The 25,271-nt window shown below is 48.7% G+C and overlaps 1 protein-coding gene across 4 annotated transcripts in view; it reads right to left on the bottom strand.

The window, feature by feature from the left end:
- Positions 1-10,527: 10,527 nt before the first annotated feature.
- The window catches only part of KHDRBS3 (KH RNA binding domain containing, signal transduction associated 3), a 188,825-nt gene continuing 174,081 nt past the window's right edge, over positions 10,528-25,271 (bottom strand). For 2 of the 4 annotated variants that reach the window (XR_004680592.1, XM_035011994.1), the window contains 4 exons: positions 21,049-21,107; positions 19,045-19,194; positions 17,567-17,625; positions 10,528-10,792 (listed from right to left, as the gene is read on the bottom strand). Coding sequence is in view for 3 of the 4 variants with exons in the window: in XM_035011994.1 (XP_034867885.1) it covers positions 10,729-10,792; positions 17,567-17,625; positions 19,045-19,194; positions 21,049-21,107 (332 nt within the window). In the remaining variant the exon portion in view is untranslated. Of the gene's footprint in view, positions 10,793-17,566; positions 17,626-18,568; positions 19,195-21,048; positions 21,108-25,271 lie in introns of those variants that run through there. The other 2 variants (XM_035011995.1, XM_035011993.1) reach the window with 1 other exon arrangement.

Here is a 25,271-nt window from a genome sequence, read left to right as displayed (position 1 = left end):
AGATTGGTGGGAGGCTGGCAACATGTGACCCAAGTCTGTCCCAGCAGAGACATCCCAGAGTTTTGGCTGGATCAGGGTGGCTCGCATCTCCCCCGGAAGGACACTGAGCACCCTGAGACCTGAGGACCGGTCAGTCCAGAACCAGCTCCAAGAGACAAGCTAGTTCTACCCGCTGGATGTTTCTGCTTACTGGAATCAGTAATTCCCTTTTGGCTAAAAGCCAGCGAGTTCTGGATTTTCCTGACACACGCAAATAAAAGGCCCCTGATACAGAGCTCAAAAATCGGCGTTAAGTGAGAATCCAGGGCACCTGTCCCATCTCCATATACAAAATCTTGGTCCATTGCTGCCGTTCAAAGGATTTGGATCCCTTACCCTTTATGTGGTTCCCAGGGTGCTCCCACTTAGCCCCGTCACAGCTCCCTGAGAGATTTGTACTGCAGTTAATCAGAGAAATAGTATCAATAGTAGCTGCTGACCTCGAATCCGCACACCAACTCTGAATTGAGTACTGTGTACATCCCGCTCCACAGAGGAGGAGACAGAGGTTCACAGATGCGACCTCGCCTGCCCCTGGCAACATGGATAGACCTGAGGTGAAGATGGGGTTTCCCTGGGTGGTCCAGTTCTGGAACCTGCGCTCCTCGCTACAAGGGACACGTGTCCTTGACCCGGCATCTCGAGCAGTAACAGAAGCCGCCAGCTAGGAAGGTGGACAAAGCACTGCTCTGGAAATCCTAGGGGAGGGTCAGATCCTGGCCCCAGCCTTCTCAGCTCTAGAAAGGACAGCCTGCCCCCCTCTCCTCACCTCTGTGTGCTCATCTCCCCTTTGGGGACCTGAAAGTCCATCTTCCCTGGATTGGCAACATTTGGTGCATGCGGAGAAGGCGGAGGGGCAGGTAGGTTAGGGATGGTGATTCCTCCTGGCTGCCCTGTGTGCAGGGGCAGGGGAAGGAGCCCCATGAGTGGGGCCAGTTCGGGAGCACACAAATGTGTTGGCCTGTCCTAGAGAAACACCTCTGGCCACCTGTAGAGACCAAGTCGGGGTGGGGGGAGATGCTCCTTTAGCCACAGAGAGACCTGCTCCTATGGACAGAGCCTCCCAGGCACAAGGTGGCAGCAGTATCTGGGACTGGGGGTCTCTGGGCAGCGCAGGCTTTCTGAACTGGCCACTGCTGGCCCAAGTGTCCCTCCACACTGCGGGGAACATCCTGGGCTCCATCTGCTGCCTGAGTCTCCAAGAACCAGGCTGAGCCAGGAGGGCTGAAGAATGGGGATGGGGGTGGGGAACCTTGGCTTCAGGGGTATATGTGAGTCGTTGTTCTCTCTCCTTCCTGCATGGCAGTTTAGACGATTTACCATGCAGCCTGGAGTGGGGGAGGGGGCAGAGAGCAAGCTTTGGATTCAAACAGGTGTTACCTCTCCCAGGATTCTTGCTGGAGCCCTGGGCGGCCTCCTGGCGGACCCTCATGCCCTTCCACAAGGCAGTTAGCTACTCCTAAAATGTGGATCTCGGATGCTACTCCCCCAAACTAAACCCCCAGGGCACTTCACTGCTTCAGAGTCAAGTTCTAGCTCCCTGGCAAGGCAGCAAGGTGTTCCTGGACTTCTCAATAGGCCCTTCCCCACCTCCCAGCCTCACCGCCACCCCCAGCGCCAGACCTGCTTGCATCTGCGGCACATGCTCTCCATTTCTCCCCACCATGCTCTGCTCATGCTGCTCTTTGCCTTACCCTTCACTCTTGCCCCAGCCAACATTTCCCAACCTACAAGATGAAGCTCAAGCATTGCCTCTTCCAGGAAGGCGTCCTGGTCCCACCTTGTTGCCTTCTGCACCTGACACTCTCCGCTGCCCCTGTCCCCAGGCTGATGGGATGCTCCTGTGTGTTCTCCCTGAAGGTCATACCTTGTGGTCACTTGAGCCTTGCAGTTAGCCTCACTTCCTTTTTGCTTTGGCTGCTGGGATGCTCAGGAGCCCATCTCAGGCTTGATGGGGTGCATGTTCCTCTCCAGTCTCACCTTCCTCTGGCTGTATCTCATTATCTCAAGCCCACTTGCTCCCCGCCGCCCATTTTCTCATCTTTTCCTTTTCTCCTCTGGTATAGCACGCATGCAGGAAACCATCCCCTGGTCCTTCTATGTGGAATGACACTGGCGCCTAAACAAGGCCATAGAAATTACAAAAATCCACCGACTTCTACGAATCCAATTACATAACTAATAGGAGCAATGCATTTCTCCTGAGAGGCAAGGAGATGGTGTGTCTTCTCCTTGCAGAATGTACAATGTTGGTGGTATTTAAGGGACATGAAAAATAAATTGCCCCAGCTCCTTCCAGTAACCCACCTCCTGCTGAGCCTTCTCTTAAGCAACCTTAGAAATCTGTCAGAGGGTCAGAATTAAGAGGTCGCCTAAGTCACCCCACACCTCCCTCCTTGCTGGGGAGCCAGGACATCCCCGGCAGGTTGGCCCCACTCCCAAACCTGAGCACGTGCGAGCACACTCCGGGGTCACCGAGATGCTCTTAGCCAGGCGTGTTCGCGTCCCATGGCTGCCGTAACTAATCACCACAAACGCAGTGACTTAACACCGTGCAGACTTACTACCTGAAAGCTCTGTGGTTAGACGTTCTCGCCCGGTCTCCCCGGGCTAAAATCAGTGGCAGAGTCCCGGAGGAAGTTCTCCAGCGGCAAAGCCCTTTCCTTGCCTGTTCTCGCTTCTGCTGAGACCAGCTGACCCCTCTTCCTGGCTTTTTGCCCTTACTACCAGTCTAATACAACTCGGCAAGCAACTTTTGTCCAGTGAATGCCCTCAGAATGGCTCCAGTGTTCTTGAAATGGCCCCAGAGAAGGGGGCGGAGCTTGGGCTACCGCTTGTGACCCCCAGCTCTTCACTGTGGGTGGGTGTTCATCTTGGAGACAGAGGGAGCTGGGCCCTGGTGCCCCTGCCTGCGCTGCCCCTCCCCCTTCCCCCCCCACCCCCCAGCCCGATCTGTTCTGTGGAGCATCTGTTTACAAAGCAGGTCACAGAGAGCGTGGCTATCTAAAAATAGAAAGTCATTATGAGCAGACAAGTGTCTGTGCTTGTGCTGGGAGAGCTGGGACAGCTTCTGTTTTCCGTCTCTGCCCCTTTCCGCTTCCCTGCCCTGCCCCGCTCCTTCTTGGCCCCCCCACCCACGGCTGGGGACCGGGGCCAGCTGTACCCAGGTTTCACTTTGACTCTCTCAACCAACCCCGTGAGGCTGGGGCCATCACTCCGGTTTGTCAGCTGGGGAAACCACATCTCAGAGGGTATGGGACTGTCCCCAGATCAGGAAGCCAGGAGGCCGTAGAGCCGAGAGGGGTGGCGGGTGTGTCTTGGGGGGAGTGTCCCTCACACCACACACACCACGTCATGTCCACCCGGGCATCATGTGTGGAGACAAGTGCCATGTGCCCTGGCATCTTGAAGAGACACCGGGAAGGGTGGGGTCCCTTTCCTGGGGAGCCAGGTCCAGGGCAGCATGGCCCCAGGTTGCTCCCAAGCTGAGCTCAGAGCTCTGAGCAGCCCCCTCCCCGAAGCCTGCTCGACACTGTTGGTTTCATGGGCACCAGCCTTCCTGCGCTCTGGCAGCCATGGCCTTGGCCCTTACAGGGAGGACAGCCGTCCGCCGCGCACGTGCGTGCCATGGGCCCAGCACAGCCCGTGTGGGATTGGAAGCATGCTGAGCCCTCCCTCTACAGTTCTTGCTCCTCCCAGTCTCTTGCCCTCCTTCCCAGGTCCTGAGGACCTACTGAGTTCTGGCAACATCCCACTGCGTGTCTAGGCCTTACTGACGAGGACACTGGGCCGTGGCTGGTCTGAGGGGGTCTCTGACTCTACATTCTGACTGCCACCCCTTCAGGACTCCAGGCTATGTGGGGATCTGAGGTCCAACCTCTCTCCATGATGGATTCCATTCTGGATCTCCGTTCTGGATTCCAGCCCCCCTCCCAGCCAAGCGTGCTATGAGCTCCTGCCGGGGGCCAGGGTAGAACCCTTCAGCAGTGGGTCGAGAGGCCGGGTCTCTCGGATGGGGGTGTCCCTGGTGCCTTCCGAGAATGAAGCCGTGTAGAAAGCCGTAGGCACTGATGGGCAAGGACATAGGGGGTCCCAGCCCCGGGAGGTCCTGCCTCCATGGAATCACTGGGCAGGACAGCCGTAAAGCAAGTATAGGAATGAGAACCTGCCCGCTTAACAGAAGGCCCCTGGGGGCCAGAGTGGCTGGGTGTGGGGCAAGCAGGGTCTGCAGCCCTGGCATCGGGGGGTGGGGGGGGGCGGGTCAGATTTGGCTCTTACTTTGGTGGCAGTATCTTGTCTGTCTCTGATCGGAAGCCCGTGGGCAGGGCCCCTCCTTTCTCCCCCACAAGGGCTGCTTAGGCCAGGTGCCCCTGACAGGCTTCCAGGCTTAGGGGCCATCAGGCGGTCAGTGAGGAGGGGGGCGGCACTCCCCGGGGAATAGGGACAGGCATCGCTCCCTTCCCGAGTCCTGAGCTGCCGGGGACCCAGGACACAGGCGCAAGGAAGGCGTGTAACCATCAGCCTGTGGTACAGGTGGAGGACCGAGTTGCCACTTTTTCTGGCTAATTTGACTCCCTCACACCAGGGAAGACGCCTCACCGTAGGTGTCCATCGATGCCAAATGCAAAGGAGGCCAAATAGTAACTAGCAACCTCCTGCAGCAGGCTGGGTGCGAGCTAACAGGGAAGGGGGACTGGGGCCACACAGGCTCCGTGCCCGGCGGACTGGGGCCTATGCGGAAAGCAGGCCGAGGCTGTAGATCCTCTGCTTTCTTATGAAAAGCCAGGCAGTTAGGTATTTGTGGAGAGTTGGTTGGTAAGAGATGAAATCAGCTGAAGGACTGTGAGAGCCAAGGGACGCTTGTTGGCTATGCAGAAGCAGAGGAACGGGCATCTCATTTAATATTGTTTAATGAAAAGAAAAATTTCTCTAGAGCATCTACTCTTTGACCTCAGTTATTCAGTATTATAGATTTGTAGGAAGAAAGGTCTGAGGGAAATAAATATTCTGTAATACGATTGCACCGTTTGGTTTAAGATGGAGACATTAAGTCGTGGCAGGAACAGCTCACCTCAATCAAGCCCGTGTAGTCTTCGGAATGATTAATGCAACATGTGTTTTTCACTATGGAAATAACTTCGGGTGGCCCATTAGGAGCTTTGGATCCCTCCCAATCTAGAGAGTTCAGGCCGAGAGGCCTCCACCGCCCCTCACTCCTAGAATTTTCTGGATTTAAACCTCCCCCACAGATGCTTCCCAGACAGCGATGTGGCCACAGGGGCCAGACGTGCGGTTTTGGACTCAGCTGCCCAGCTTTACGGGCCTTGGCTTCCCTCTTGTGAAGAGTTTGGATCTGGCCTCTGTGATCATCTTCTGGCATTTTGGAAATCATGAATCTCCTGCCCAGAAAGGGAAGCAGATCCGATTCCCTTGTCTGCACTGTTGTGTTACAGGGATGCTTTCTCTCTGGGTGTCACCCTGATTTCCCCTCAGCTGCTGCAGCCGGCTGCCCCAGGGGCACGGCTTGGGAAAGTGAATTAGCCCACCCCAGCACTTTGTTGGGGGACATTGTCCTGCAGTTTTTTCACCAGAAACACCGCATTAGGCCAGGGATCTGAACTCTTCCCTGGGTTCTGGTTTTTACAAAATGTGTGTGTGACCCTCCAGCCACCTTCTGTCCTCGCCTCAGTCCGTGAGCTCCTCGGGGGCAAGCAGACAAGCACAGCCTCCCTCCCTAGAGCTTCTGGACCCAACACCACTGCCAGACTGGCAGGTGCTCAGCCCGCGCTGGACGAATGAATAAGCGGGCCACACTTACACGTTTCCTCCATCCTGCCCGTGGCCCAGCTCTAGCTTCACAACACCAAGGACCTGAGAGTCTCTCACCAACATTCCAGGGCCATCCTGAAGAATGTCCATTTTACAGATGAGAGCACGAAGACTCAGAAACAGGTCTTCCGCATCACTCAGCTGATGGGGAAGGAGAGAAGGCTGAAAACACAGGCCTGGCTCTGGAGGACCCATCTGGTGAGAGGACATCAGGGGCTACCCGAGATAGGCGGGGAGCACGGTGCCCCTGCCTGAAACCCGAGGGGCCCGATCTGGAAGAAACGGGCAGAAGAGCTGCTCGCTTAGCCTCTTGCTTCCAGTGGGTCGATGGTTGGAGGCAGGGCCCAGCAAGCAGCTCCAGGGTGGGGGGCCCCGGACAGAAGAGAGCCAAGAGGAGAGCAAGGGCTTGGGGGCAGGGGAGGGGTGATGGCTCTGGAACCATCGCAGGTGGGAGATGGAGGATGAGCAGGGAACCTGAGGCCAAAGCCCCCCTGAGGGGCCGCGGGGGTGAAGGGGAAGGCTGTGTGTTGAGTCAGGGCTGGGAGGGCAGCAAAGGCTGAACCCCTCACACCGAGTGTGTGGTGGCTGGTGGATTTGAGGCTCCACTGGCTGGTTGGGGGCAAGGGGCTGCCACGGCTCCCTGAGGTAGAGGACGCGTCCTTCCCCTGGCGGGCAGGGATGTGACGGCTGAGGGTTTCCACACCAGCAGGATGGGGAGGGTGGCATCTACATTGAAAGTGCATACGTGTGCATGCATGTGTGTGTGGGCATGTGCGTGTGTGTGCCTCGGGGTGTTTCCACAAGTTAACAGCTAATTTGTATCAAGTGCTCACGAGGTGCCAGGCCTCGCTCTGACAGTGCCTTGGAGGGAGGCGCTACCTTCCCCATCGTGTGGGTAAGGACGTAAGGCACAGAGACAGAAAGTAACTTCCCGGGGCGAGGGGTAGCTGGCTTCCAGGGGGGCCCCTGAGATCCCCGCCCCCTGGCGTTCACCGCCTGGTGTGTGTAGTCACTGGGAGCTGTAGCGGGGCTGGTGTTTGCCCAGTAGCCTGTGGGGGAAGTGACGCTATGTTACCTCTGGGATTCGGGTATAAAACCCTGTGGCTGTCTTCTGTGTTCCCTCTCTCGTGGACTCTCCCTCTCGGACCACTTGCCCAGGGGAAGCCAGCCGCCATGTTGTGAGGACACTGAGGCAGCGTGTGGAGAGGCCGGCGTGGCGAGGCCCGTGGGGACCCCTGGTCCACCGCCCGCGAGCAGCTCTCTGAGGGGCTCCTGCAGCCCCAGCAGGGGGTTTGCAATCCCATGAGAAACTCTGAGCCAGAATGTGTCCCAGACTCCTGACCCTCAGAAAACATAGGACATCGTAAATGTTTGCTCTTTTAAATCTCTAAAGTCTGGGCTAGTTCGTTCTACAGGAATTGATAACCAAGACACCAGGGTATCCACTCTGGTTAGTACCGATCGGACTCCAGAGGCCGCACTCTGACGCGCTGGGCTGCGGTCTCGCCCTGAGCCTGAACGAGGAACGTTTTGGAGGAAGGGCACCTTGGGTCAAGGGCAGAGCAATGAGAATGAGCCGTGTGGGGCAGGCTGCCTGGGAAGTGCCGACGCGTACGTTTCGGTGTGTGTACAGGCAGTCGGGTGGGACACGGGCCATGGGGAGAGAGGTCAGAGCTGGGCGTTCAGTGAAGGGTCTGCAGTGAATGCAAACCCTAGAAGTCACTACTGAGCAGGGACACGGAGGAGGGGCTGTGGGCTTCACACAAAAGCCCCTTTTTCTCAGAGCTTCCGGTGGGTCAACGCAGCAGCACCTGGCCCAGGGCGCTCTGCAGAAAATCCTCAGATGTACCAGAGAAAGGAGGTATTTTGGCGTGGCAGCAACCATCATGTGGACAACTCCATGAAGGTATCACTTTAAAAAGCTAGCTTCAGGATCTCATATAAATGTGTTGAAAAAGCCATCATTTTTAAGACCATAGGAAGTGGCTGGGATCCTTTACAAGCAAACACTAGAATGGTTATTTCAGCCTGCCATGCCTGGAGAGCTGCTGGGAGCAGGAGAGAAGACATCGAGGGACCCCAGCTGTCTGAGACGGACCAAAAGGAACTCAGCTGGAGAGACGTCAAGTCGCGTTTCACATCTAAAGGCTTCCTTTGTTCAGTTGTGCTCCTGTGTTGAGCGACTCGCTCTTAGGCTTTTCCCCACCCCCGAGGTGTGACCCGTGGGGACGCCCAGAGCCCTGGCCAGGTCGGACCCTGGGCCGAACTGGGAAAGTTCCCTAAGAGGAAGTCTGTCCCGGGGCCGGACCCCCCAGAGCAAGGAGACCTGTGCCCAAGGAGCCCATGCTGGCCCCCACTCCCCACCCCGCTCTCGAGGCACCCAGCCTCCCCTGCGGACCGCTCCCCTGCATCTCTCCCCACCTCCCACCTCCTCATCTCAACCACAGGCCCTCTCCAGCAACTCCTTACAGAAGCTCCTTGAAGGAGCTGATGATACTCATTCTGGAATCTGCTCCATGCTCTCACTCTGCGAAGTCATCCGTGGTCACAAAGGCCTCTGTGAGTCTGTCCGTACCGTCAGTCCCTAATGTATCCCCTGTTCCTTCCACGTCTTCCCGTCACAGGGAGGGGATTTATTTTCTCAGTGGCCCTACACCAGATTCTCTGCACCGTCCAGTGCCACCGTCCTGCGCTCCACATCAGCCTATGGACAGGCTTAGCGGCTCTACTTTGTAGGCACGTCTGGAGCTTGGCCAGTCCTCAACGCTTGCACGGCTGCCCGAGGGCCAGGCTAGCATTCCCTCTTCCCTCCACTGCAGCGGCCCCACGACAGCCTATTCTCAACGGGGCTGCCAAAGCGACTCTTAGAATACACACTGGGCCATGCCAATCTTCTGCACAAACCCCTCCCACACAAAGGTCCCTTTTAAGTAAAGCTCAAAAGTGGCCCTACGTGCCCCCGCCCCCCCCACCACCCTGATTGCACTGTAGTCTTCTTTGCCCCTTGCTCGTTCCATCGCTTCGACACCGGCACCCTTGCGGCTCCTCAAGCTGCCAGGCATGTTCCCACTTCAGCATCTTTGCACTTGCTGGGGTCTTGATGTGGCTCATTTTCTTCCTTTTCTGGGTCCCTGCTAACCTGTGACCTTGTTAGTCTTCTGCCACACAGACTCAAGTCTAACCCCCGCCTCCCGTGGCGATGCTCTCAAGTTCCTCAACAGCACTCTCACCACCTGGCCTTCTCCGGGTTTGTAGCCCATGGCCTGTCCCCTCCCACTGGAAAGTAAGCTCCCCGAGGACGGGCTCGCTGATCTGCCCACTCTAACGTGTAGGGCAGTGCCCAGCACAGAAGAGATTCTCGACAAGTATGCGTTTAATGAACCAAGTAACAGAGGCAGTACAGTAAGAGGCCAAAGTTATGGCAGGAAGAGTGGGAGCGAGAAGGGACAGATGGGAGAGTTCGAGTCCCTGGGATTCTACTTGTAGGTTTATGACTAGTGTCCCTGACTCGGTGGGTGGAAAGGTTGCAAGCAACAAGGGAGCTCAAATTTTTTTTCCATTTGTAACAGTCTGGCTTATGTTCTAAAGTTCTTGGTTGTTCAATCAATTTCAAACAAAAGGGTCCCTTGGGGCGCCTGGGTGGCTCAGTCAGTTAAGCATCTGCCTTCGGCTCAGGTCATGATCCCAGGGTCCTGGGCTCCTTGCTCAGCGGGGGAGCCTGCTTCTCCCTCTCCTCCCCACTCGTGCTCGCTCTTCTCGCTCATGCTCTCTGTCGCTATCGTTGTCTCTCTCTCGCTCTCAAATAAATAAAAAACCCTTAAACAAACAAAAGGGTCCCTGGAGCTGACTGTCACTGTGCACCGCCTTCCCGAGCGTGCGCTGAGGGGCGCTCACAGCCGCAGGGCCGTGGTGCCCACCTGCTGCCGCCCGCGGCGTGTGCCGCACCCTCTCCAACACTGGGCTGTCTGTCCTGGCACTTCTGAGATGCCCAACTGTGTACGTGACAAAGGCAAAGGCATGACTGCGGGACTGGAGAATGTTCTTCGGATGCATCATGAGAGGATATGGAAAAGCAAGCTTTTTAGAAGTTATTCTGTGGTTAACACGATGCTTCTAACATGGTACGCTGTCAAAGTGAATGCCTTAGAGGAAATGTGTTTTTGAGGTAGGAGAGTGACAATTTAACAATGCACAAGACTGTTCCTGAAACTCCAAGACTAGGAAACATGTTGTGTGAGTTTCTAGCAGAAGGAATAAAACATTCTCCTGGGGCATATTGAATTAAAATCACAATGCACCAGTAAATGAAGAAAAGAGAACGAACAGAATAATACTGTCCACGGGGATTATGACCTTTATGTTCCATAACAAATTACAGAGAGGCATGGAAATCAGCTTTCTTTTCTGGCAGTACCGCTCTGCTTCCTGCAGAAGCCTTCGTAATTAACCTTTTATGTGACAGAATACTTTTGGTGGGACACGTCCGTATTCATTGGTCCATAACTGAGACAGATAAATCATTTTCAAATCTGGACTATGTATAGAATCCGACTTCTTGCAGTGAGCTGAAGCCATAGATGGTTCTCAAGTGTGCAAAATTCAGAGCTTGCTGAAATAACAAGCCTTTGTTTTTCTAGGGCTATAGCAAAGTGCAGGAGGTTGAAATGGGCAGTCTTTATTAAGTATCACACAAATCATTTGTTTGTTGTTGTTAGGAGACCACAAAATAAGATTGATTTTCTTTCCTTTTTTTAAACAGGCTTTCCAAATTAAAAAGCGTACCATTTTATAAAACATTTCACAGGACATAAAATTGTGAAAAGAAATTCAGATGATTTTCAAGCTCCCAAGTGAATTCATTTACTGACTAGGCACGTTGGTGAGTTGACGATTCATAAGCAGTCCATAATTCGAAGGAAAGCCCCTGAAAGAGAGGAAAATCAAATATATTTGTTATACATCAAGAAACTAATAATTATTTATGCTCTGTTGCGGATGGCAGGATTTAGGCAGAGGAAGGAAGGAAGCAGAAACTTAACAGAAATAAGGTTATTATGGAAAACAAGGCAAAACAGAATTATAGAAATTTAAGGACATAAAATATTTGTGTTCAGTAAGGTAGATGAATGGTTAATTGGTAGAGGAGGATCAAAATACTCTCCATTACAACCTTTATGGGTAGGATTTCAGAATGGCCTTGTTTGACATGGAACCTCTAATATCAAAATATGAAACGGGTCCCTATGGGTACACACCGGACAGTCCTTGACTTCCTGTCATCTGAGAACCAACTCTCAGATATATTTACAAGTTTTTATTAACTAACACCAAAGCATATATTTTGATGTGCTACACAGAACACAACTGTTATTTCAAAAACCCAGTGGTAATCAAGAGGGAAGAAAAGCAAACCCAATCACAATGGAGAAGTGGCCGTCACTATGCTTACTCCTCATGGCTCCGGTCACATGCGCCCGGCCCCAGGAGACCTGTCAACACCACACCGTTTGGTCAAGGTGCCCTATGACCTAGCCCTTCCTAGCTCCCCAGCACCCCCATCCTCTCCGAGCACGGGCCCCTGCTCACGTCCCCCCACGTGGCGCAGCTTCCTGCCCTGGGCAGCACCGCCTCGCTCACCTGCACCAGCCTGTCAACGCCCACCATTCTCTGTGAAACCTTTTCCTTCCCCCCCCCCCCGCCCCAGAGTTCACCCCCTTTCCCTCTGGCTGCACCACCTCTGCCTTCACTTAGCCCGATCGCTGCACACGGCCCGAGACAGGGAGCCACGTGGCAGCACCTGCGTGTGCTTTGGGGGGCTGGGCCCCATCGACGCAACCTGAACTGGAAAGGCTAATACCGGAAAAGGTAAACATCGAATGTAGTAAATCTATTAATTGGGGTATTGTTTAGTTAATCAGTGAGTACTTCCTCAACAGCTTGATGACTGTTCCGGTGCGGACTCATTCCGGACCCTGAGGGACACTGGCCGGCAGCTCCACACCAGGTGTCTGCCAATCGAGAGCCAGCAGCCGGTACTCTGAGTGAACAGAAGAAAGGGTTCTTCTGGCAACAGAGGAGAGGTGAGATCTCGAAGCACGGGCAGGATCTGGGAAAGCAGAGAACAGGAAAAGCTGGGCGAGGACGCCCCCGGAGCAAACCCGCTCAGGGTTCCAGGACCTGCAACTGTCAGCTGCCCCTGTCGCCTAAGACACGCCCCGGCAGCTGCTCTGACGGGGGCCGGCGCCCCCGCACGCCTCGCTCCTCCGCACCGGGACCTGCCCCACCGCGTGCCATGCCGCGCACCCACTTGGAGTAGAAGAGTGTTCTGTGTGGAGCAGGTGCCAACCGCTGACGGTAAGGAATGCATGCGGCACGCAGGGTTCAAGTTTCTCAGAAAAGCGTATCACAGGAACGATACGGTAATATTCATAAAACACGGAAAGGCTCAATGAACCTACTTCAGAAATTTGGTAAGATGTATACAAACGTGTACAATAACAGAGATGTAGGGCTATGCTTTCTAGCACTCTTATTCATGGGTATAAAATGCTGGAAGTGAACTACATGTCCGTCAATACTTGTTTAAATTATAAATCATGTAACTATTATTCAGCCAATAAAAAGAAAAAGGTAGCTTTAGTGTATAAAATGATAGAAAATGAAGTCTAAGATGTACTCTAAAGTGAAACAAGGGGGTAGAAAACAGTGTATTGTTTTGTATGTAAAAAGGAAACATGTGCTTTTGCCTATGCACAGACTATCTTGGGAAAAATATACAAAAAAACCAATGCAAACAGCTGCCTTGGGGGTCTGCGGCAGGGGGGTGGTGTGGGGGGAGGATGAAGACCAACTTTTCACTGTGTACTCTTGGACTTCTGGATTTTGTACCAAGCACACGTATTACCTATTAAATAAAGGACATATTTTGCTTTCCAACTTCACATTTCCTCCCACTAAAAAAGCCAATGGCTGCAGAAGTAACTATCTCATTTCCACTGAGAAACCAAACTAATAGTGCAAAGTGCCCCAGGCTAGGATTTTAAAAGTTACAGGGTGGTTGGCTCGTTCATTCCCCGCTCACGTGCTCCACACCGAACACCTCATCAGCCCCCGCCGTGTGCCAGGCACGATGCTGGCATCTGGGTGGACAAGTCAAGTAAGACATGGTTCCGTGTTTAAAGAACCTCGTCTTGCAGTTGGTGAGAAAGACACATCAACGAGTAGAGCAGAGATCTGGCTCGGAGAGAACGCCTCCAGCCCTGCGAATTTCTTCTCTCTCCCATTTTCAGTGCGGCCCGTCAGGTACGAGGAACTGTGCTAGGCGGCACACACGGAGACATGAGTAAGGCTTGGATCTCGCCAGTAGTGGTGGTCAAAGGAGACTTTTAGATACCTCTATCTACATCTGAATGACCCCATTTAAGAACCTGTCAGTTTCTCTCCAAGTTCAAGGATGACTCTAACTCCATCTGGTAAAGCCAAGGATGTCCTAATCCACTCTCCTCTACTGTGGAGACACTGAGTCTCCTCATTCATTTTATTCACTCGTGTATTCGACTGCTTGCTCACAGACCCCTTCTGGGGCATAAGACATGTTTCTATGCTGGTGGGGGTGGGTGGAAAGGAGCATGAAAAGTCCGTTGAGGGACCCTGTTTTTGCAGAATTCACGCAGCTCTAAGGGTTCTCAGCAGGGACTCGAACCCGACGCCTGATGTGGAGACAGCGTGCCAAGGAAGGCTTCCGCAGGACACAGGGAAACTTCCGGGTTTACTTCGAGGCTGGACAGACCATGATGACTAGCTGTACAAGAGCTGGCTGAGAGGGATAGGGAAGCGTGGTTCTAGGCAGAGGACGACCCGGACAGGAAAGCACTGAGAGGGATGTTTAGTACCAAGGCTGGAGCAGCCGTGAGATGGGACCAAGATCACGTCGGGCTTTGTGTGCAGAGCCAAGAGCCTGAGTTCGACCCTGCACAACATGGGGGCCACTGAGGGGCTCATCACACTAAGGTCTGAAACAATTTCAGCGCTAGGTGCTAATCACTGAAATCAAATCCCATTGAGGATCAACTTCAATTGGATGGGATTTTCCATTAGATAAGAGGAGGATGCAATTCAGATCTGAAAATGTTCTACAGCCTTTCTGAAAGATGGACACAATCAAGACAAAGTAGATTTTGTTATTTTCAATATAACCATAGGTTTTTTTTCCTTTCTGTACAAGACACTGAGTATCAATGTAAATAGATCTTATTTGCATAGAAAATAACAAACTTTGTTATTTACATTCATTACCTAAACCCTATAAAGTGGCTTCTATTTTGGTTAGACTTCTGATTACATTTTTATTTTTTTCTCCAAATTACTAGTTTTAGACTCTGGGATTCATTTCTCTGTACACAATGACCAGAGCTACTATCTAATTTTGAGTTAAACCAATGGAGCTAGACCTTCTGAATTGTAATCCTATTGACACAAGTGGGGTTTTTGTTGTTGTTTTTTGGTCTCTGCTAACTATTCCTAACAACCCCTAACACTGTCTGTTAGGAATCCTATTGATCCACTGAGTGTCACTCTCTCATATTCATTGACTTGCTGAACACTTACTCTGCTGAGAGAAGACTAAGAGGATAAAAGGTTAGGGCCCTATTTTTTAAGACACCCTGTGTCTGGATTTCGGATCAATAGCCAGTGCAAACAGAGGTTTGTACAAAGTTCTTGTTGGAGCGGAGACTGACAAGGCACTTTCTCTGCCTGAGGGGATGGAGTAGGGCAAGCTAAGAGATGAGGAGGATGTTACAATGGAAAATGGGGTCACTGTGTCCAAGCTTCTTAGCGGGACCTGCGAGACCCTTCATTATGTGCCCCATGCCTCCCAGATAGCATCATCTGTTGCTTTCTCTGATTACCTAATATAACTGATGCCTCCTAGATAATCGTTCTTTCTTATAATTCCAAGTATTTACATTAAGTAACAAACAAGAGCAAATACCTACATCAGTGCCGGACATGTTTCTAACCCTTCAGAGCAATACTGAGGTCGCTAGCATTACTGTGCCATTTTACGGGTGGGGAAACTGCCATCTCGACTATAGTTCAGAGAGGTTAAGTAACTTAACCAAGGTTATCAAGCTGATAAATGACAGAGCTGGGATACAAATGCTTCCCGGAACACCTTCCCCTGTGTGGTTAGGTGATCTCCTCCTGGCCCTCATGTGTCTGCGGGCACCTGTCCCACCTCCAGCCACCCGCCTAGCAGACAGGTCTCTCTTCCATGCGCCCGCACCTGTCCTACTGACTCCTTCCTTGCCCCTCTCCCCAGCAGGTTGTTGCGTCTTCAGCAACAGGACTATGTCATCGGCACTGAATTTCCAGTGTCTGTAGCACAGCAGATATTAAGTCAACGTATCTGCATAGATACTGATACTGATTCAAGCCGGAGTATCATGAATATAAGAGGACTCAGAACCTAAACACCGCCAAAGAATCTCTCTAGGAAGGAATCTGGATATTCACTTATACTTATCAATCACAATGTGTTGATAATGCTCAGGGCTGTGGGAGTCACGTTCAGGGATACAAATAACATGAAGATTAGCCCCTGCTCTCAAAGAGCCTTTAATCTGATGGGGGAGTCAGTGCTAGTCCAGAGCTCGGCTAACAACAAAGCCTCGGGATTAAAGCGGATGGTTTAAAATTGGCTCTACCAGTTGCAGGGTGTGAGAGTTTTCTACCTGAGTGATTTCACGTTTTGAAGCTGAAGTGTCTTCCTTTGCAAAACGGAGACCACACTTATCTTCTTGTGACTGTGAGGATTCAATGAAATCATTTATTGAGAGTGATGAGCTCATGCTTGGTCAAAGTGGCAACTTGTAACCAACCTAAGTCACTAAAATGATTTAAGTATAAACTGAGCACGTTACTTCAGAGAGGGCACTGGGCCAAGTCCTGAGGAGTGGGCACGATTTCTGTGGGTGGGGGAACTGGGGCGAGCACACTTCCATTCCATCCTGAATTACTGCAGTCTAAGTAAGGCCCACGTCTTAAAGATCTTTGCGTTTGCAGCGCCTCCTCTGTGTCTAATACAGAACTCATGCTCAGTACATATTGTAAAATGAGAAAAGATACTATTAATCCCAAGCGGGTAGACAAAGGTCAGGGGAAAGATCTGGAACTATGCAATGTGCTCTGAGGGGTGGGAGAAGACTGCTTGTCTACAGCAGAGTCTTCACGTTGAAACGGCAAGCAATGAGGCTTGGCAGCCTACGTGCCAAAAATGGGAAGCCCCTGGAAGCCAAACAGGAGGATTCTTGTCCAATAGTATTCCTGGTGGTTCCTGACCTTTCTGAATCACAATCCCTTTTTATAGTTCCATGGAGCTATGGGTTCTTTAAAAAATGAAAATAAACCTAACACTGAACAATAATTCCTATGAATTAAGCTTGAAGACCCTTTGGGGGTTTACTCTCTAGGGACCTATCTATAATCTCTCACTTAAGAAACCTACATTATTATTCAATATGCTAATCCCCCCTCCAAAATTACTTAAGAAGGAGGAAAATAGTGAAAAATCTCAACGTAACACATTGAAAAAATGCGTGATGTGTCACATTCTCTTTCTGTGCAAGAAAAGCTCCCCCTGCCAAAAAAACAGAAAAAACAACAACAACAACAACAACAACAACAACAAAAACAAAAAAAACCCTCAAAACCAAAAATCTTATTTTGGTCCATGAGAATAAAGAGAACTATTTTCTTCCTAATAGTAAGTTAATTATTTCAGGTTACTTTTGGCTACTGGAGGGGGAAAAAAGCTCAGCTACTACCCATACATATTAAATATGGGTATTCAACTTGACGATTCAACCTCACATTTACTGTATCACTTTTCAGGTTACAAAGCACTCAAAATATTAGCTCACTCAGTTCTTAGTAACAGCTACAGGAGCTAAGCATCATTCTCCTCGTGCTGATGTCCAAAGATACGTGTCAGGGGCAGAGCTCAAATAAAACTACTTTTAAAAAGGAAGACTCTCTGGAATATCAGGGCCTAAGTAAGTAGTGTTTCTGATGGTTTAGAAAAAAAAAAAAAAAAAAACAAGAATACCTTGAGACCAAACTAATGATACGTTTCCTTTACAGATCCCTATTTTTTTTTTTAAATTTATGAAATAATTTTATAAAACACAGGTTCTAGTACTTGTCTTATAAAAGTAGTAACTTGTTTTGCGAAGTTCAGAAAGGACAGAAAAGTGCACACACAAAATCATACCTTCACAAGCCTAAGATAATTATCGTCAAAAATCTGCAGCATACCAGTGTATTTTTTTTACCTATAAATATACAGAGAGTACACACAGTTTTTAAAAAATAAAACTGGGGTCATATCATACATTAGGCTTGATAAACTGCTTTTTTCCCCTTAATAGTTTGGACGTCTTTTTCACGTGATTGACGGGGCTTCTATTTTTCCTGAAGAAGGCAAGCCAACAACGTCCGTTGCACCAACAGGGCCGGCTGGGTCTGACTTGCTTGTATTCAGGGAGCTTCTGCTCTGACTGGAGGAGTTAATTTGCCATCATCACTAGTGCTGGTAATAGGACCCAGTGTGGGGTATTTTCCATGTGACTTTAGATAAGCATTAAATTGTCTTCATCTTCCGTAACACATCACAATAACTGGAACAAAAGGCACTCACCTTTGTTTGCTCCTCGGGCACAACCAGTTCCTCCGACTTCCCAAGATGGCTGACATTTCCTAACAAAAGAAAAGACCTTTTTACTCAAAGAGAAGGAAATCTCTTAAGAAACAAAAATTAAACATTTCACATAATCTACAATTAAAAAAAAAAACCAAAAAACAAAACTTAAGCCAAATGATTAAAGAATAACTTTATTAAATATTTGTCAGTTTTAAGAAGTGCCCTCAATTACTAACCAAAGAATGTATTACAAACAACTAGTTATGAGGTTTTACATTTGTTTAATAGGGAAAAATTGGCCCCAATTAAACTGACTGAACTAAGGCTTTTTAGATTACTAAAACAAATTAAACTTTTTAAAATGAGAATTTAGGTGATCTTAAAACCTCTCTAAAATGGATAATGAAACTTGCTAAGTTGTAATCTCCCTGGTTTTATTAGTTATATTAAGATAAATTAAGTGAGATTAAAATCTTATTTGATTTATTTACCTTTGACAATGAAGACCGTTTAAGGGTTACACATCCTCAGCCTTGGCGAGTGCGACCTCAATTAGTCAAGTCAGAATGTCTTTAAAAGCTTTGTGCTTATTGCTTCCAGCATGGAGCGAGGTGTTCATTAAGGTACCAAAATTCTCATAAAAAATCCAAAGTTGCACTAGTGAAAAAACGCTCAACAAGATGAAAACTGATCACATCTTTTTCAGAAAATCAGTAGTTATTTTAAAACCAGTTTTTAAACAAGATTTGGTTTTGCGTCGTTTTAACGTGCTACTCACGCAGCTTAACACCATGTGGACTCTTTAAACAGCATTTAAAACTACGGTGAGTATAGAATGGTACATTTAATTTTATACCATTTTTTAAGTCAGTTGTACAACGTTTAGTGTGACCCTTTTATGACAAGCGTTGTTAAATGAACTCTTTCCCTGTTTACAACTATTTATGAAGGCCTTTTTAAATAAGAGAAACATGAAATTGTTAGCTCACACACACGGAATTTCTTTCAAAAGTTTATTTAGTATCAAGCAAGAGGAGACTTTGCTCAACACTACAGAACATTTCAAGACTTGAGTTACAAAAGAATACCACATTATTTGCACTTGTAATTGGCTTCCCTTTTTACGCATGTTGGCAAGAGAAAAAAAACTAGCATATGGCTGAAAGATAAAATAACTAAATTGCTATGGAAACCTTTAAAGTGAAAGGTGAGGCTTATGTTAAAAGGATGGATTAACATATTTAGTAAACCTAGTTTTTTGTTTAACACTAGTTAATCAAAGTTATTTTTTTTCCTTTTGATGACCTATTTTTTCATATACAGACTGGAAATAACAAAATTTTACATGTCTTTTTTTTTTTTTTTTTTTGTCTGCCCAGGTTGATGTTTCCACAAAGTAGTTTTAAAGTTCCATCCATTCAGATTTTAAGCATTTTGATTTATTTAAAAAGGGATTGTTCATAGAAAAACATTACTTTGCACAGTACACAGGACTGGTGGAGACTGGCTATTTCACAACACCAGACAGTATAATCAGTATCTGCCGTAGGGCTGGTCTCTGTAGACGCCCTTCGTGGTCCTCGCTGCAGGTGCCTTGTGTCTCGAGTTAGTCCAGTCCTCTTGCCCTGAAATCAGTAAGATGAATCGCAATTAGATCATTGCCATGGATTCCACTGGCTTCATTTTTCAGAATCTAATTTAACCCTGAACCAGTGGTAGATGTCGTATTGAAGACATATCCCTGATGTACCAGGAAAAACAAACAAACAAGGGTATTTACTTAGAGAAAAATTACAAACACAATGGGAAATGGTCACCCCACTAACAAAAACTATCAGTATGGGAAGAAAAATGATTTTTGTATCTTAAATGGCAACCAACTTGCAAGAACTTTCCTCTTGGTCACTCATTTTAACAAAAGCTCGCACGCTCAAACAGCAAACTGAACTGCTTTTTGCTAAATGTTAAGACATTTATGAATGGGAAGAGGATCGCTCAGATTTCTTTTGACAGCAAAAACAAACACCACACAGATCTGTGCAGGCAAAAGCAGACAAACATAACGAGCAACGTGGGGATGGGCAGGGTGGGAGAGAATCCTGGTCACCGCGTCTCCTAGGCCCTTCCCCAGACAGAGTGAATGGATGTCGTGTTCAGGGGAAATGTAGCCTCGACAATACTTCCTGAATACGAAATAAACTTAATGACAGAATGTCAAATTTCACTCATCATAATACTAAATCCGTATCAGACAAGTGTAAGAATAACAAAAGGCCTTCCATCATCCATTCAGATCTCCTGAAATTAAAACACCTGTTCCATCTCAGCACTTCCAATCAGTAATCTACAAGTCTCCGACAACAAACAGTTAACATTTCTGCTGCAACCTACAGCAATTTAAAAGCCCTGTGTCCACTAAGACCAATTTAAAAAGGCTGTGAAGGAAAAATACTTAAAATGACCTCTTCTTTTGATATAAACATGCAATCAACGTCATTCCCTCAAGCAAACTTGCATCCATTTAACTAGACAGCATTCAGCAAACCAAGGTATTTCTCTTAAGTGTTTGTTACAAAAAACAAAACTAAAAAATATCCAAGGTGAGGTCATCACAGCTTGGGGCAGGTGATATAACAAAATGCACTTCAAAAGGAACACCGGAAAATGGTTTTTCACTCATGTTCAGAGAAATGTCAGAACATCCATTAACCAGAATCCTGATTCACTTGCACTGGGTACTAGGCATTTATCAGAGCTTTGCAACTGATTGAAGCTTCCTGCTCTCTGATCTCTTTGCCCTCCAGCAAAGGAGCTTCTTACTATCATTATGTTGCCTCCGCCAATTCTTTTAATTAAACCTGTCCTCCTCCTGCATATTGAGACTTTGGACATGGATTCCCCAGCATCTCTACCAGCTCCCACTGAATTAAGTGGGGTTTAGCTGTCTCCCCGTAAGCCAGAGAGAGCCTTACATCCCCTCCCTGGCTCAGTGCTTTTGTAACCTTTATGGAATGACTCCCACTGTAATGTTTTTAAGAGGGTTTGGGATTGGAGATGAATTAAAATATGAAGATGGGGGTGGGACAATCCTTTGAGAGCTGCAGTCTCAACGGCTTCATTTTCCTTCACTGTCGAGAAGCAAAGACACTTCAAAAAGACCTGAGCTATCAAGTGTCTGCAGTCTGGCAAAGGACTCTATAAATGAGAAAATCAGCACATGGCAATCAACCCAAACAGAAAGTCTAAGTTGAGAATGTGAACCTACACAATTTTCTGTGAGTTTTTAGTCCTCTTTAAATATTAAATTTAAATCGTAAAGGAGCTTCTGAAAATAGCTAGATATGCACAGAAGAACTGAAAGGGAAGTTGCTTTTTCAGTCCAAATGTCTTTATGGATTTCTCCTCAATTCCGGTCTTGAAGGTGCTTCTATGACCACGCCCCCTGCTCTATTTCTGGTTCATGCTGGCTAGTTACTCACCGTAGGAATCGTATGTCTCTTCACTGAGTCCATGTCCATAATCATAGTAATCAGCACCACTGCAATGAACAAAAGGCACAAAGAAAAAAAAAGATGAAAACAGGACAAAATAACTTAACTGTGAGCTTAAAACATATTCAGTGAAGTATTCTAAAACCAAAGATAACCAATCAAGGGCAGGGCTACACACTGAAAGGAAGAATCCCCACTGAGACAGCAGAGATCTAGCACAGAAACTTTAGATCCTGGGAATATCAAAGATTTCCAGCTGCGATATTTAATAAACCTGTCTGTCACTTTAGCCACAGCCATTGGCCAATGAGCAGAGCGTGAGTGTGTCCGTGTGTCCTGCAAGGGCAGGCACTGCGGCCATGGACAGGACAGAGAACCACAGGTCCGTCCAACAGAAGGAAGGCAAGGACGTTCCTTCCTCTTTAGCTCCTGCTTACCAGAGAACCCGACGCCGTGTGATCTGATAACAGGGACCAGACCCAGTGTTCCATTTCGTCAGCACTAGGGCATTACTGTTAGGAAGTCGGTGTGATGACTGTGTCGCGACAGGACAGCAGGGAGGCTCCCCGCCAGCCGGTCACAGCACTCTCGCAATGTCCGTGAGGATGGAGGCTGAGCATCTTTGCAAGCACAGGCACGTCTCTGTTCTAATGTACGGCATCCTTGAGATGGGGGGGCCGGAGGGAGCCTGTTACCATGGCCATTCTGCAGATATTGCATATTTGCATATTTGAACAGGCATAATTTTTTATAGGAACAAACCTATGCAAAATCTAGATTACTAAACCATGGCAGATACAATTAGTTTATGATGCTATTTCGGTATCCAAGGAAGGGCTTCCACTCATCCTCTCAGGCTTTGCGCTTTCCCACTCTACTTAATTTTGTAGGGAAACAACCGTCCTGAATTTGTTATCTTGGATTGTCATGGAAATAAACATTCTCATTATTCCAACCTCATGCAATCAAGTAAGAAGTTCTAATCAAAATGGAAAATGATCCAGCTCAGCTGCTTAACACCTTAGGAAGCTGCAAGATGAATAATAAAATCCATGGCGTAAGTGTTGCTGAGTGCCAACTGCCGAGATCCCACGGAGTCCTCACAGCAGCCCCCTGAGGGAAGTGGAACTGTCATACCCATTTTAGAGGTAAGGTTGCTGCGGCAGATCAGAAGGCCAGGACACCAGCCTAAAATCTCACAGAGAACAGACAGGTGACACACTCGTCGGTCAAACCCAAACCAGGCTCTCCTCCCATGCTTCCTCTGCCAGGTGAGAGGTACCAGAGACTCATCACTCTGACGGCTGCAGCACAGCACCGCGATGCAAGGAGGAAGTGGTAAGCAAGGGGAGTAGGTTCCTTTTTGCCTCGAGCATGTGCGGGTAGCTCTTCACACCTGCTCCTCCTTCTGCCAAAAGTGTTCTTTCCTCTCCTTCTAAGCTACCTGCTACTCAGTCTGTAGCCAAAACGCTACCTCCTCAGAGAACCTTCCTGATTTCCCAGCATTAGGCTGGCTCCCCAGGCCACTTTCCTTGTCCCCCCGCCCCCCTCCCCCGACTCCCAAGACCTCACTCTACATGGATGGAGTGAGTCCACAGAGGACGCACGCCTCCACCACTGGCTGCATTCCATGGCTTCCTGAGAAGGTAATGCCAGAGCAGTTCTGAGCCACCAACCAGGAGGGTGAAGCTGAGGAAGGGGTGCGGAGAAGGGGCGTACAGGGGGCCGGTGGCAGGGGCCTTGCAGGCAGAGCAAACTGCACACGTAAGGCGCAGATGCACGGAACAGCCTGAACAATTTGAGTGTCTACGAGTACCTCCATCACACAGAGTTAATAAGCACTGATAAAATGCCGAGGCCAGAATATTCCTCGGCATAAGATGCTTCCTCCATGTGAAAATATAGGTCATATCTTGTTATCGTGGTTTAATCACATCCTCATTAGTTAATTAAACACAGCGTAACATACTGGTTATGATGGGAGCTCTCCGGCATGGAGACAGAACAGAAGCTCTCTGGAATGTGCCGTGTTAAGCTCCATGGCTTCTTTAAATGTTGCCCAGGAACAGAACAGTCACTCCTACAGCTGACCTATTATACCAAGTGGCAACGTGCAATTTTTCTAAGGAGGCACATGGAGCTACAGAGTTTTATAAAAAGGTCTTCAGACTGAGAGCTGACACTCCTTGAGGACGTGGGAGAAAGGCAGGCAGTGTGAGAGCAAGGGCACTCTGCTCAGTGAGACCCCCTCACTCACGGAGTCTCCAGGCGCATGATCGCGCTTAACCTCCCTCAAATCACTATCCTTGAAGATGGAGCAGCCGAGGCTCAGGGAGGCTGAGCCACCTGCCCAGAGTCACACAGCTCAGAAGGGACAGCACCCACGCTCAAAGCTCAGGACGCCACCATCACCACTATACCAGCGGTGGACTCTGCTCACCGTGGGGCAGCCTTACAGGGGCGTGGTGGGGGGGTGCTCCCTGTTCACTCTGCCCTGCTCTGTCACTTTTCTGGAATGTCTGACTTGCCCCCCCCCACCCGCCCCGGGGCTTCCAGGATCCCTCCTCGTGCTCAGAAATGTACGGATCCACATGGAACTCACTGCCATGTGATCATGGTTAATTATCACTGCCTTACTTCTCTGTCTGGTCTCAAATTCCCTCTCCCTTTCAATAGCCTTAATTTTCTCTCAAGGCAGCAAATTTATCTATGGTGAGAAGGAAACGGGAGGGACCAGCGAAAAAAGGATCAAAGAAACATTCATATTAAAAAACAAAAATCCAGCAACAAGTGATATAAGAAGTAATATTGCTTTCCTACCTCTTAAGGTTTTATAGCTTTAAATATGAGAATTGCCTTTAAAGTAGAATTTTTTTTTTTTCTTTCATCTTGAGGACAGAAATTCAGAAACTAACCTCTTGATGAAATGTCAGTGTTAAATACTGGTCAAGACACCTGAGTCTGAACTGGGGCCTCCACCTGCCGGGCTCGCTGGGAGAACCGACCCACCAGCTGTCTTCGTGCTCCGTCCATCAAACCACGGGCAGGTCTGACATTCTCGATGGCTCACGCAGAGCATTTGGCCACAAAGTAGTCAAAACAACTTCTCATTTTGTTGAAAATAAATTGGCTAATGTTTCATAGAAACTCAGCACTAAATTAAATGAACCTCAGTCCTCTTTCCAAAGGTCAGAAGTTACAGCATAATGGCTCCTTAGACAAATAAAACCCTGATGTTCTTGAGAATTTTATCTGTTGCACAAAGTGAGTTACGTCTTCATAGGCCTAAAAGAATTTCCTTTACAGAGACAGGTCCCCACTGTGTAACTCGAAGCTGTAAATGGCAGGCACTGAAGCTGACCAACAGAGAGGTCAAACAATTGCTTTTGACCCAACCAAGTCTTTATTAACGGACTGAACAGTAATACACATCAGTATAGACTGGACATTTGTCTGTGAAGTGCCCTAAAACTGTTCAGCATTAAAAAAAAAAAAAAAAAAAAAAAAAAAATCAGGGGTGAAGAAAGAATGTTTCCAATGAACAGGAGGATAACAGGGAGCATAATTTGGTCCAGCAACGGTTTGGTGATAAGACAATCTCGGTTTTGACAAGTGAAAACTTTAAGCTGACATCTGCTATCATTTCACCCAGTTTCTGATTATTTACTGCAAGACTGTCATCGAGCCAGGAAGCCGGGAGCAGCTGAGCCCTGTTCTCAGACCTGTCAGTTCCACCGAATTGCTCTGCCAACACTTCAGCTCGTGCCCCTCAAATGTCTATTAACCAAAGAGGTGTCCTATTTCCCAAGGATAAACTAAAAACCCAACATATGACAAAAGGGAAGAGACACAAAAAATCTTCACTTAGGCATACATTATAATACTAACAATAGGTAAGAAAACACATTAGGCCAAACAGGCCTCGGCTCCATCAAAAGGGATCCAGGGAAGCTGGTCCCTGAACGGATCAAGAGTGGGCTGCTCGGGCTGGTACTAAGGCGACGTCTGCCCGGACCTTTTATTCCTCCACATTCCACCGCATCTCCGTGGTCGAAGGAAGTACAAGGATGCAGCCTAACTCCTGGCTTTCCTGGAGGTTCTTGGTTCCATCAACCAGAGTCAAGAAATAGACCCCCACACCGAGAGACAACACAGGGGTCAGGGAGCAAACTGCAGCCCTGGGACCAAGTCTACCACTCGCTAGACCTTCT

The sequence above is a fragment of the Mirounga leonina genome, unplaced genomic scaffold, assembly GCF_011800145.1.
Source record: "Mirounga leonina isolate KUSES-001 unplaced genomic scaffold, KU_Mleo_1.0 Mir_165, whole genome shotgun sequence".
In the NCBI taxonomy this organism is placed as follows: domain Eukaryota; kingdom Metazoa; phylum Chordata; class Mammalia; order Carnivora; family Phocidae; genus Mirounga; species Mirounga leonina.
This window is presented reverse-complemented; position numbering and strand designations above follow the sequence as displayed.